Here is a 13,702-nt window from a genome sequence, read left to right as displayed (position 1 = left end):
AAGGGAAGATATTTTACCTCAACATTCCTTCAACTCACCAGAGTAAGTGCTGTGTAAACAGTTTTACTTCAGCTACTGTAAAGCTGCAAGTTCGGAAAGAAAAACACAATAGCCAATCTGCATCTATGCATTGATTTGCTGTGATCTCATGAGATTTCACTGTAAACTTCCTAAAATTGAATAGGAAAATAACATGACTGTGCCTGCACATACCAGATGCACACTCCCTTGCAAGTCCTGGGACTACCGTTCTTTACAGTGGGGTGTGAATACTTAAGCGATTTTTAAGTAAATATCTTCCTTTTTTACATAGAGATGTACAGGTGATATTTTCTAAGCAGCTTTTTACAGCTATGCTGCATCAATTTCAAATGCTTCAACATTTGGGTATCATGTCCCTTTTTTAGCTTTGTTGCTTAAATATAGCATGGATTAAAAAAAAACTAAAGTCACCCGATGCTACAATTGCAGCAAGCTGTATGGTGGTAGAGAGAGTAGCAGAGGTTCATCAATCTTGGAAGAGCAAACAATGCACAGATTAAGTAATAACTACCAGGTAAGAACCCTTGTTCTCTTTTTATTTTCCCAGGACCGCTTGTATTTTGTTATGGAGTACGTGAATGGGGGGGATCTTATGTACCACATCCAGCAGGTGGGCAAGTTCAAGGAACCTCATGCCATGTAAGTTCCCCTCACAATGACAACAACATTGAAGATATTCCTTGGAATGTCTTTAGTTAATAAAGTAACATATAGATCTAATTCCAAAAAAAATGGTTGTACTATGAATTATATCATTGTTTTATTTAATTTCTCAATGCATTTATGTTTTATTTTATTTGCTATTTCATTAAATCATAACTTTAGCTTTTTATAATGCTTTCTTTCTCCAGTGTTTTTTTCCCTTTTTTAACTTTCCTTTGTATTTAAACATTTATTTTTAATTGATCACATCTGGCTTTATTTTTAATTTCTCTGCCATAACAAAATTATGTTTACTTTACTCTGTAAATGTTTGTTTCTCTTATATTAAAGGGACATTAAATTTTATTTATATATATATAAAAGTAACAGTGATTTAGTGCTGCATTGTGAATGATTTAGATGCAAAATAAATTATATTAAACAATTTACAATGTCATTTTGATGGTATAATTTACAAGGATTTACAAAAGAGGAAGTCAGGAATACACTCCTTGAAAGCTTGGTCGAATATATGTCCCTGGTGTCTGTATTTGACACCAGATAGGGACAGCTGTAAATAAGCTTATAACAGGGTTACATACATTTCACCATACTGGAGGTATAAAAAATTTGGAATTTAATACCCCTTCATTTTCCTTTCTATTTGACTCCCTTAGCTTTGTGTATTTGTCTATTTATACACACACATACAGGTGTGGACACAGCACAGTCTCTAAAGCAATGGAGTAGGCTTACCAAGCCCCAATTATGACACAACAACAATGCCCTCCAGCTTCCAAGTGTAAAAACAGAACTTCATTGTACAAACATGGTTCCAACATTTGGACTCATGTTTGTACAATAAATATCTGTTTTCTCCAACATTGGTGTGTCCGGTCCACGGCGTCATCCTTACTTGTGGGAATATTCTCTTCCCCAACAGGAAATGGCAAAGAGCACAGCAAAAGCTGCCCATATAGCCCCTCCTCAGGCTCCGCCCCCCAGTCATTCTCTTTGCCTCTCTGAACAAGTAGCATCTCCACGGAGATGGTGAAGAGTATGTGGTGTTTAGTTGTAGTTTTTTATTCTTCTATCAAGAGTTTGTTATTTTAAAATAGTGCCGGTTTGTACTATTTACTCTAAAACAGAAAAGGATGAAGAGTTCTGTTTAAAAGAGGAGTATGATTTTAGCAGCAGTAACTAAAATCAATTGCTGTTCCCACACAGGACTGTTGAGCCCAGAGAACTTCAGTTGGGGGGAACAGTTTGCAGACTTTTCTGCTCAAGGTATGACTAGTCCATTTTCTAACAAGACTGTGTAATGCTAGAAGACTGTCATTTTCCCTCTGGGGGATTGGTAAGCCATTTTCTTAGACTCATAACAGAATGAAGGCTTATTAATGGGCTATATACTGGTTGACACTCTTGTGGGCTACATCGATTGCTTTATTTAATATTTATATGAGGTTTGAAGTGTTTTTTACAAAACCTAAGTATTGGGGAACGTTTTTAGGCGCCAGGCAGTAGTTTAGACACCTTCCCAGTCAAGAAGGGCCTTTCTCTCTAGTAAGCAGAGCCTCATTTTCGCGCCATAATTGCACAGTTTCTTTTGGATGCAGTACATGCAGCTTCATGTGAGAGGGAGCATCTCCGCGCCTTACTTAAGGAGGTACTAACTACGCTGGATGATTGTGACTTTTTGGTCATTCCAGAAAAATTGTGCAAAATGGACAAATTTCTAGAGGTCCCGGTGCACCCTGATGCCTTTCCCATACCTAAAAGGGTGGCGGACATAGTGACTAAGGAGTGGGAGAAACCAGGCATACCTTTTGTCCCACCTCCTATATTTTAGAAAATGTTCCCCATGGTCGACCCAAGGAAGGACGCATGCGCCTAGATTTAGAGTTTTGTCGGTAACGACCCGCGTAGCTAACGCTGGCTTTTTTTCTGTCCGCACCTTTTAAATAACTCTGGTATTGAGAGTTCACAGAATGGCTGCGTTAGGCTCCAAAAAGGGAGCGTACAGGTATATTTACTGCCACTGCAACTCTCGATACCAGAGTTGCTTACGGACACGGCCAGCTTCAAAAACTTGCTCGTGCACGATTCCCCCATAGAAAACAATGGGGCTGTTTGAGCTGAAAAAAAACCTAACACCTGCAAAAAAGCCGCGTTCAGCTCCTAACGCAGCCCTATTGTTTGCTATGGGGAAACACTTCCTACGTCTGCACCTAACACCCTAACATGAACCCCGAGTCTAAACACCCCTAACCTTACACTTATTAACCCCTATTCTGCCGCCCCCGCTATCGCTGACCCCTGCATATTATTATTAACCCCTAATCTGCCGCTCTGTAAACCGCCGCTACTTACATTATCCCTATGTACCCCTAATCTGCTGTCCCTAACACCGCCGACCCCTATATTATATTTATTAACCCCTAATCTGCCCCCCACAACGTCGCCTCCACCTAACTACACTTATTAACCCCTAATCTGCCGAGCGGACCGCACCGCTATTATAATAAAGTTATTAACCCCTAATCCGCCTCACTAACCCTATAATAAATAGTATTAACCCCTAATCTGCCCTCCCTAACATCGCCGACACCTAACTTCAAACATTAACCCCTAATCTGCCGACTGGAGATCACTGCTATTCTAATAAATGTATTAACCCCTAAAGCTAAGTCTAACCCTAACACTAACACCCCCCTAAATTAAATATAATTTAAATCTAACGAAATTAATTAACTCTTATTAAATAAATTATTCCTATTTAAAGCTAAATACTTACCTGTAAAATAAACCCTAATATAGCTACAACATAAATTATAATTATATTATAGCTATTTTAGGATTAATATTTATTTTACAGGCAACTTTGTATTTATTTTAACCAGGTACAATAGCTATTAAATAGTTAAGAACTATTTAATAGCTAAAATAGTTAAAATAATTACAAAATTACCTGTAAAATAAATCCTAACCTAAGTTACAATTAAACCTAACACTACACTATCATTAAATTAATTAAATAAAATATCTACAATTACCTACAATTAAACCTAACACTACACTATCAATACATTAATTAAATACAATATCTACAAATAAATACAATGAAATAAACTAACTAAAGTACAAAAAATAAAAAAGAACTAAGTTACAAAAAATAAAAAAATATTTACAAACATTAGAAAAATATTACAACAATTTTAAACTAATTACACCTACTCTAAGCCCCCTAATAAAATAACAAAGCCCCCCAAAATAAAAAAATGCCCTACCCTATTCTAAATTAAAAAAGTTCAAAGCTCTTTTACCTTACCAGCCCTGAACAGGGCCATTTGCGGGGCATGCACCAAAGAATTCAGCTCTTTTGCCTGTAAAAAAAACACATACAATACCCCCCCCCCCAACATTACAACCCACCACCCACATACCCCTAATCTAACCCAAACCCCCCTTAAAATAAACCTAACATTAAGCCCCTGAAGATCTTCCTACCTTATCTTCACCATACCAGGTTCACCGATCGGTCCTCGGAAGTGTTGATCCAAGCCCAAGCGGGGGGCTGAAGAGTGACGTCCATCCTCGGGCTGAAGTCTGGATCCAAGCGGCGGCTGAAGAAATCCATCATCGGGCTGAAGTCGGAAGTCCATCATCGGGATGAAGTCTTCTATCAAGCCCCATCTTCAATTTTCTTTCTTCTGGAGCGGAGCGGAGCCATCTTCTTCCAAGCCGACGCGGAACATCCTCTTCAACTGACGACTAGACGACGAATGACGGTTCCTTTAAGGGACGTCATCCAAGATGGCGTCCCTCGAATTCCGATTAGCTGATAGGATTCTATCAGCCAATCGGAATTAAGGTAGGAAAATTCTGATTGGCTGATGGAATCAGCCAATCAGAATCAAGTTCAATCCGATTGGCTGATCCGATCAGCCAATCAGATTGAGCTCGCATTCTATTGGCTGATCGTCCCTTAAAGGAACCGTCATTCGTCGGGAAGTCGTCGGAAGAAGAGGACGGATCCGCGCTGGAGGTCTTCAAGATCGAGCCGGTCGTCATCGGATGAAGATAGAAGATGCCGCTTGGATCAAGATGGTTGCCGGTCCGGATCGCCTCTTCTTCCCGGATAGGATGAAGACTTTGGAGCCTCTTCTGGACCTCTTCAGCCGCCGGATGATGGATCGCCAGCCCCCGCTTGGGTTGGATGAAGATTTTGGAGCCAGGACCGATCGGTGATACCCGGTGAGGTGAAGATAAGGTAGGAAGATCTTCAGGGGCTTAGTGTTAGGTTTATTTAAGGGGGGTTTGGGTTAGATTAAGGGTATGTGGGTGGTGGGTTGTAATGTTGGGGGGGGTATTGTATGTGTTTTTTTACAGGCAAAAGAGCTGAATTTCTTGGGGCATGCCCCGCAAAGGGCCCTGTTCAGGGCTGGTAAGGTAAAAGAGCTTTGAACTTTTGTAATTTAGAATAGGGTAGGTCATTTTTTTATTTTGGGGGTCTTTGTTATTTTATTAGGGGGCTTAGAGTAGGTGTAATTAGTTTAAAATTGTAATTTTTTCTAATGTTTGTAAATATTTTTTTATTTTTTGTAACTTAGTTCTTTTTTATTTTTTGTACTTTGGTTAGTTTATTTAATTGTATTTATTTGTAGGAATTGTATTTAATTTATTTATTGATAGTGTAGTGTTAGGTTTAATTGTAGATAATTGTAGGTATTTTATTTAATTAATTTAATGATAGTGTAGTGTTAGGTTTAATTGTACCTTAGGTTAGGATTTATTTTACAGGTAATTTTGTTATTATTTTAACTAGGTAACTATTAAATAGTTCTTAACTATTTAATAGCTATTGTACCTGGTTAAAATAATTACAAAGTTGCCTGTAAAATAAATATTAATCCTAAAATAGCTACAATGTAATTATTCGTTATATTGTAGCTATATTAGGGTTTATTTTACAGGTAAGTATTTAGCTTTAAATAGGAATAAGTTATTTAATAAGAGTTAATTTATTTCGTTAGAATAAAATTATATTTAAGTTAGGGGGGTGTTAGGGTTAGGGTTAGAATTAGCTTTAGGGGTTAATAAATTTAATAGAGTAGCGGTGAGGTCCGGTCGGCAGATTAGGGGTTAATAATTGAAGTTAGGTGTCGGCGATGTTAGGGAGGGCAGATTAGGGGTTAATACTATGTATTATAGGGTTAGTGAGGTGGGAGTGAGGCGGATTAGGGGTTAATAACTTTATTATAGTAGCGGTGAGATCCACTCGGCAGATTAGGGGTTAATAAGTGTAGGCAGGTGGAGGCGACGTTGAGGGGGGCAGATTAGGGGTTAATAAATATAATATAGGGGTCGGCGGTGTTAGGGGCAGCAGATTAGGGCTACATAGGGATAACGTAGGTAGCGGCGCTTTGCGGTCGGCAGATTAGGGGTTAATTATTGTAGGTAGCTGGCGGCGACGTTGTGGGGGCAGATTAGAGGTTAATAAATATAATATAGGGGTCGGCGGTGTTAGGGGCAGCAGATTAGGGGTACATAAGTATAACGTAGGTGGCGGTCGGCAGATTAGGGGTTAAAAAATTTAATGGAGTGGCGGCGATGTGGGGGGACCTCAGTTTAGGGGTACATAGGTAGTTTATGGGTGTTAGTGTACTTTAGAGCACAGTAGTTAAGAGCTTTATAAACCGGTGTTAGCCCAGAAAGCTCTTAACTACTGACTTTTTTCTGCGGCTGGAGTTTTGTCGTTAGATTTCTAACGCTCACTCCAGACACGACTCTAAATACCGGAGTTAGAAAGATCCCATTGAAAAGATAGGATACGCAATTGACGTAATGGATCTGCGGTATGGAAAAGTCGCGGCTGAAAAGTGAGCGTTAGACCCTTTCCTGACTGACTCCAAATACCGGCGGTAGCCTAAAACCAGCGGCTCCTAACGCTGGTTTTCACGGCTACCGCCCAACTCTAAATCTAGCCCATGGCAAACAGTCCCTAAGGTTGAGGGGGCAGTTTCTACGTTAGCCAAACGCACGACTATTCCTATTGAGGACAATTGTGCTTTCAAAGATCCTATGGATAAAAAATTGGAGGGTTTGCTTAAAAAGATTTTTGTTCAGCAAGGTTTCCTCCTCCAACCAATTTCGTGCATTATTCCTGTCACTACGGCGGCGTGTTTTTGGTTCAATGAACTAGAAAAGTCGCTTAATATGGAGACTCTATATGAGGAAGTCATGGACAGAATTCACGCACTTAAGTTAGCTAATTCCTTTATTTTAGATGCCGCTTTGCAATTGACGAGGTTAGCGGCGAAAAATTCAGGGTTTGCAATTGTGGCGCGCAGAGCGCTCTGGCTAAAGTCTTGGTCGGCAAATGTATCTTCCAAGACAGAATTGCTTTATATTCCTTTCAAAGGTAAGACCCTTTTTGGGCCAGAATTGAAGGAAATTATTTCAGACATCACTGGGGGAAAAGGCCATGCCCTCCCACAGGATAGGTCTTTTAAGGCTAAGAATAAGTCCAATTTTCGTTCCTTTCGTAACTTCAGGAACGGACCGTCTCCTAACTCTGCAGCCTCTAGACAAGAGGGTAACGCTTCCCAGGCTAAGCCAGCTTGGAAACCAATGCAAGGCTGGAACAAGGGTAAACAGGCCAAGAAGCCTGCTGCTGCTACCAAGACAGCATGAAGGGGTAGCCCCCGATCCGGGACCAGATCTAGTAGGGGGCAGACTCTCTCTCTTTGCTCAGGCTTGGGCAAGAGATGTTCCGGATCCCTGGGCACTAGAAATAGTCTCCCAGGGTTATCTTCTAGAATTCAAGGAACTTCCTCCAAGGGGAAGGTTCCACATGTCTCGCTTATCTTCAGACCAGATAAAGAGACAGGCATTCTTACATTGCGTAGGAGACCTGTTAAAGATGGGAGTGATACACCCAGTTCCATCAGTGGAACAAGGTCAGGGGTTTTACTCAAACCTGTTTGTAGTTCCCAAAAAAGAGGGAACTTTCAGACCAATTCTGGATTTAAAAATTCTAAACAAATTCCTCAGAGTTCCATCGTTCAAAATGGAAACCATTCGAACAATTTTACCTACAATCCAGGAGGGTCAATATATGACTACTAAAGGATGCGTACCTACACATTCCTATCCACAAAGATCATCATCAGTTCCTAAGGTTCGCCTTTCTGAACAAACAGTACCAGTTCATGGCTCTTCCGTTCGGTTTGGCCACTGCTCCCAGAATTTTCACAAAGGTGCTAGGGTCCCTTCTAGCGGTTCTAAGACCAAGGGGCATTGCAGTGGCACCTTATCTAGACGACATTCTAATTCAAGCGTCGTCTCTTTCCAAGGCAAAGGCTCAAACAGACATTGTTCTAGCCTTTCTCAGATCTCTGTGCATGCTCAATCAGTGGAATGGGGACTATGCAGACTTGTCTCCCCAGATTCAAGTAGACCAGGTAACCAGAGACTCACTCTGTTGGTGGTTGACTCAGGATCACCTGTCTCAGGGAATGAGTTTCCGCAGACCAGAGTGGGTCATTGTCACGACCGACGCCAGTCTATTAGGCTGGGGCACGGTCTGGGACTCCCTGAAAGCTCAGGGTCTATGGTCTCGGGAAGAGTCCCTTCTCCCGATAAACATCCTGGAACTGAGAGCGATATTCAATTCGCTCCGGGCTTGGCCTCAACTAGCGAAGGCCGGATTCATAAGATTCCAGTCGGACAACATGACGACTGTAGCTTACATCAACCATCAGGGAGGAACAAAGAGTTCCTTGGCGATGAGAGAGGTATCCAAGATCATCAAATGGGCGGAGGATCACTCCTGCCACCTATCTGCAATTCACATTCCAGGAGTAGACAACTGGGAGGCGGATTATTTGAGTCGTCAGACTTTCCATCCGGGGGAGTGGGAACTCCACCCGGAGGTCTTTGCCCAGTTAACTCAATTATGGGGCATTCCAGACATGGATCTGATGGCGTCCCGTCAGAACTTCAAGGTTCCCCGCTACGGGTCCAGATCCAGGGATCCCAAGGCGACTCTAGTGGATGCATTAGTGGCGCCTTGGTCGTTCAACCTAGCTTATGTGTTTCCACCGTTTCCTCTCCTTCCCAGGCTCGTAGCCAGGATCAAACAGGAGAAGGCCTCGTGATTCTGATAGCTCCTGCGTGGCCACGCAGGACTTGGTATGCAGACCTGGTGAATATGTCATCGGTTCCACCATGGAAGCTACCTTTGAGACAGGATCTTCTAGAACAAGGTCCATTCGAACATCCAAATCTAGTTTCTCTGCAGCTGACCGCTTGGAAATTGAACGCTTGATTTTATCCAAGCGTGGATTTTCAAATACAGTGATAGATACTCTGGTCCAAGCCAGAAAACCTGTGACTAGAAAGATTTACCATAAAATATGGAAAAAATATATCTGTTGGTGTGAATCCAAGGGATTCTCCTGGAGTAAAATTAAAATTCCTAAGATTCTTTCCTTTCTCCAAGAGGGTTTGGATAAAGGGTTGTCAGCGAGTTCTCTAAAAGGACAGATTTCTGCTTTATCTGTTTTGTTACACAAACGCCTGGCAGCTGTGCCAGATGTACAAGCTTTTGTACAGGCTTTGGTCAGAATCAAGCCTGTTTACAGACCCATGACTCCTCCTTGGAGTCTAAATTTAGTTCTTTCAGTTCTTCAAGGGGTTCCGTTTGAACCTTTACATTCCGTAGATATCAAGTCACTATCTTGGAAAGTTCTGTTTTTGGTTGCTATTTCTTCTGCTAGAAGAGTTTCTGAATTATCTGCTTTGCAGTGTGATCCACCCTATCTGGTGTTCCATTCAGATAAGGTTGTTTTGCGTACCAAGCCTGGTTTTCTTCCGAAAGTTGTTTCCAACAAGAATATTAACCAGGAAATAGTTGTTCCTTCTCTGTGTCCGAATCCAGTTTCTAAGAAGGAACGTTTGTTACACAATTTAGATGTAGTCCGTGCTTTAAAGTTTTATTTAGAAGCAACAAAGGATTTTAGACAAACCTCATCTTTGTTTGTCGTTTACTCTGGTAAGAGGAGAGGACAAAATGCTACTGCTACCTCTCTTTCTTTCTGGCTGAAAAGCATTATCCGATTGGCTTATGAGACTGCCGGACGGCAGCCTCCTGAACGAATCACAGCTCACTCCACTAGGGCTGTGGCTTCCACATGGGCCTTCAAGAACGAGGCTTCTGTTGATCAGATATGTAAGGCAGCGACTTGGTCTTCTCTGCACACTTTTGCCAAATTTTACAAATTTGATACTTTTGCTTTTTCGGAGGCTATTTTTGGGAGAAAGGTTTTGCAAGCCGTGGTGCCTTCTGTTTAGGTAACCTGATTTGCTCCCTCCCTTCATCCGTGTCCTAAAGCTTTGGTATTGGTTCCCACAAGTAAGGATGACGCTGTGGACCGGACACACCAATGTTGGAGAAAACAGAATTTATGCTTACCTGATAAATTTCTTTCTCCAACGGTGTGTCCGATCCACGGCCCGCCCTGGTTTTTTAATCAGGTTTGAAAAATGTCTTTCTCTATACACTACAGTCACCACGGCACCCTATAGTTTCTCCTTTTTTTCTCCTAACCGTCGGTCGAATGACTGGGGGGGCGGAGCCTGAGGAGGGGCTATATGGGCAGCTTTTGCTGTGCTCTTTGCCATTTCCTGTTGGGGAAGAGAATATTCCCACAAGTAAGGATGACGCCGTGGACCGGACACACCGTTGGAGAAAGAAATTTATCAGGTAAGCATAAATTCTGTTTTTACACTTGGAAGCTTGAGGACATTGTTGTTTTGTCTATACACAGACACACATGCAGGCAGAGTTTCACATGCCTGTCCAATTTTACTGTATCCTAGGTTCTATGCTGCTGAGATTGCCATTGGACTCTTCTTTCTACACAATAAAGGCATCATTTACAGGTACCCTGACAAAGTTTTATTATTATTATTATTTATAATATTATTAATATTATGTTTTTTTTTATAATATAGTATTATTATGTTTCTATAGTTCTGCTTTGGGGTGAGGGGTTAGATGTTTAGCCAAACTTATTTTTACCCTCCCTAATTTTGCATAATTCTTTAGCAGTCTATGGCAGGAGGGTTTGTAACTATGTATAACACTGTTACAAACAATGTTGCAAGCACTACTACCAGATGGCTAGAGATACGTGCACGCTCCTTAGCTCACATAGGCTTACTCTATAAGGATAACAAGGGAACTAAGGAAAATTAATAATAGAAGTAAATGAAAGTTGTTTAAAACATCATGATCTATCAAATCTATTTAAGTTTAATTTTCACTTTACTGTCCCATTAAAGTTTAATATACATTCTGCAGATATCTTTATGTAACAGTGTCTTCTGGCACCTGATTTCCCACACGGCTATTGGCTAAGAGGTGGAAACATGGGTGGCCTTAGCAGCTCAGTGCGGCGAATGCTGCAAACAAATAAAGGAGCTTTCAGCATTAAGTATGGTATACTTCATGAGTAAAAGTCCCATTTATGTGTTCCAATGGTAAATCCTAGTGTTTCACAAATGCTAGGATTTACCATCACTTTAATCTATATACAATGGCCTCTATTTAACAAAGTCTGGCAGACCTGATCCGACAGTGCAGATCAGGTCCGCCAGACCTCGCTGAATACGGAGAGCAATACGCTCTCCGTATTCAGCATTGGACCAGCAGCTCACAAGAGCTGCTGGTGCAACGCCGCCCCCTGCAGACTTGCGGCCAATGGGCCGCCAGCAGGGAGGTGTCAATCAACCCGATCGTACTCGATCGGATTGATTTCCGGCAATGTCTGTCCGCCTCTTTGTGACTGCAGCTTCAAAACTGCTGTTTCTGGCGAGTCTGCAGGCTCGCCAGAAACACGGGGCATTAAGCTCCATTCGGAGCTTGATAGATAGGCCAGATGTGTTGTTAGATCAGCTGAAGAGTATAAAATGTAGGAGAAAAATAGCGTTTTTGAACCCACAATTTATTAAAATGGGTTGAGCTTGCAGGTAAAATAAAATCTCTTTATTTCTTTCCAAAGGCAGGGAGAGTCCAAGACTTAATTAATTAATGTTGGGAATATCAACACCTGGCCACCAGGAGGAGGCAAAGACACCCCAGCCAAAGGCTATAAATATCCCTACAACATCCCCAATCCCCCAGTCATTCTTTTCCTTTCGTCACTATAGGAGGATGGCAGAGAAGTGTTAGAAGAAAACTGTAGTCCATTAATGGGTATGTTCCCTTCAAGTATGGGCTGGGGTGTTTGAGTAACCATATAATCCTCTCCGTGAGAGTTGTGGTGAACGCTGGATCTAGATGTCGCAGGGAAGGATCTCTGACCACTATCTAGACTTAAAGCTTTCACCTCCTGAGAAATCAGTGTTAATGCTTTACACTGTTTTCCCATTGGGGGTGATTTACCAAGCGGTCAATCGGCCCCAATGCAGCTGTTTCCACGCGAGCCTTCAGGCGGCGAACAGCAATCAGCCCAATTGAATACGATCGGGTTTATTGACACCACCTGCTAGCGGCACTAGAACTGTTTGTGCAATGATAAATGAGGACAGCATATGCTGTCGGCATTCAACGATGTCGGGAGGACATGATCCACTCAGCGGATCATGTCCGCCCGACATATGATCAATCGGCCCCATTATCTTCAGGTCTCTATCAGATGTGTTTGGTGAGACTGTCAGACCTTGAGGCACTGTATCTGCTCGACAGCCTTGATACTGGAGGGTAAGTCTTTTATATTTCTTTGAGGAATTATGCCTAGTAGGGCTGCAAATTCCCTGAGGTTATGTGGACATTGAATTATACAGTTCACAGTGTGATACTTTATTCTCTTCCGGATATGAGGACATTTAATACCTTTTATAATATGAGGTTATTTACTGAGCATTTGGGGCCAATCTATGTGTGCTGCTTAGATCCTTGCCAACCGGAGCACGTGTGTAAGATTTTTTTTTTTTTTACTCATTAAGAACATTGACAGACGATGCAGGACAGTTAGGGAAAATTTCCCACTGGGGTCTTTTTTACTGCTATGCAGCTGATATTGTGCTTCGCACAGTTTCTCTTCTAATAGGGGGGGTCTCTAGATGCGCACCATGTGACAAGGGCACAGTTTTTCTCTGAAGCTGGTCAGAAGTGTGTTCCTGCTTAGCGATCAGCATACTGAGTTTGCTGCAGGCATTGGGAGAGATTCTGACTTAATTCAGGTCACGCTTGTCTAGCTAGGAGGTGGTGAGTTCCTCAGCCAAGGCTCAGGGTAGAGGTACCACGCTAAGTGTTAAGAACAATTTTATTTTTGGTTGCTATAATATTGAGACCTTATACCCGCTATGGAGGACTCTGATATTAACCCCTCAGAGGGTTCTGTTTCAGCGATCACTGTGACAAATGCATGTTTATATTGTGAGGAGACTATGGTTTGCCCACCTGCACAATTCTTTTCTGTTTGCTTATGTTTTGTGTTAAAGACCAAGAAGGGGTCTAAATCTGGTTTATCCCCTGGAACTTGTATGCGCTCTGAGCCTTTTACCTCTCAGGACTTCGTTGTCCATGAGATGTCTATTCTGCCGTCACAGTTCCCTTTTATCCCTATGACACAGGCAGTGCCCCGCGGTGCACATTTATCTCAGACTAGAGGTAATTTTTTGCCAGCAGACTTTACTTCAAAGCTTCAATCTGCGGTATCAGCTGCATTAAACGCTTTACCAATCTCTGGAAAACATAAGTGAAAGGTTAAGGATAGTTCCACTGACTTGGTGGTCAACACCTCTCTTCAGTCTGAGTTGACTAGTTTGTCTCACCTTTCTGAGGATGATCTAACTTCGGTTGCATCTGAAAGTGAGCTTTCGGAGTCAGAGGTATCTGAAATTAAATCTCCTACTCCTGAGGAACCAAAGTTTAGGTTTAAGGTTGAATACCTCTGCTTTCTCTTGAAGGAGGTATTGTCTACCCTAGAGGTTTCCAGAAGCTAAG

At 41.9% G+C, this 13,702-nt stretch overlaps 1 protein-coding gene across 1 annotated transcript in view; it reads left to right on the top strand.

The window, feature by feature from the left end:
- Nucleotides 1–13,702, top strand: part of PRKCG (protein kinase C gamma) — a 711,210-nt gene that overhangs the window by 563,378 nt on the left and 134,130 nt on the right. The window contains exons 12-13 of the mRNA XM_053690662.1: nucleotides 590–681; nucleotides 10,570–10,632. Coding sequence (XP_053546637.1) covers nucleotides 590–681; nucleotides 10,570–10,632 — 155 coding nt within the window. The remainder of the gene's footprint in view (nucleotides 1–589; nucleotides 682–10,569; nucleotides 10,633–13,702) is intronic.

This window comes from Bombina bombina, chromosome 8, assembly GCF_027579735.1.
Source record: "Bombina bombina isolate aBomBom1 chromosome 8, aBomBom1.pri, whole genome shotgun sequence".
Classification (NCBI taxonomy): domain Eukaryota; kingdom Metazoa; phylum Chordata; class Amphibia; order Anura; family Bombinatoridae; genus Bombina; species Bombina bombina.
The sequence above is the reverse complement of the archived record's forward strand: the minus strand, read 5'-3'. Positions and strand labels throughout refer to the sequence as shown.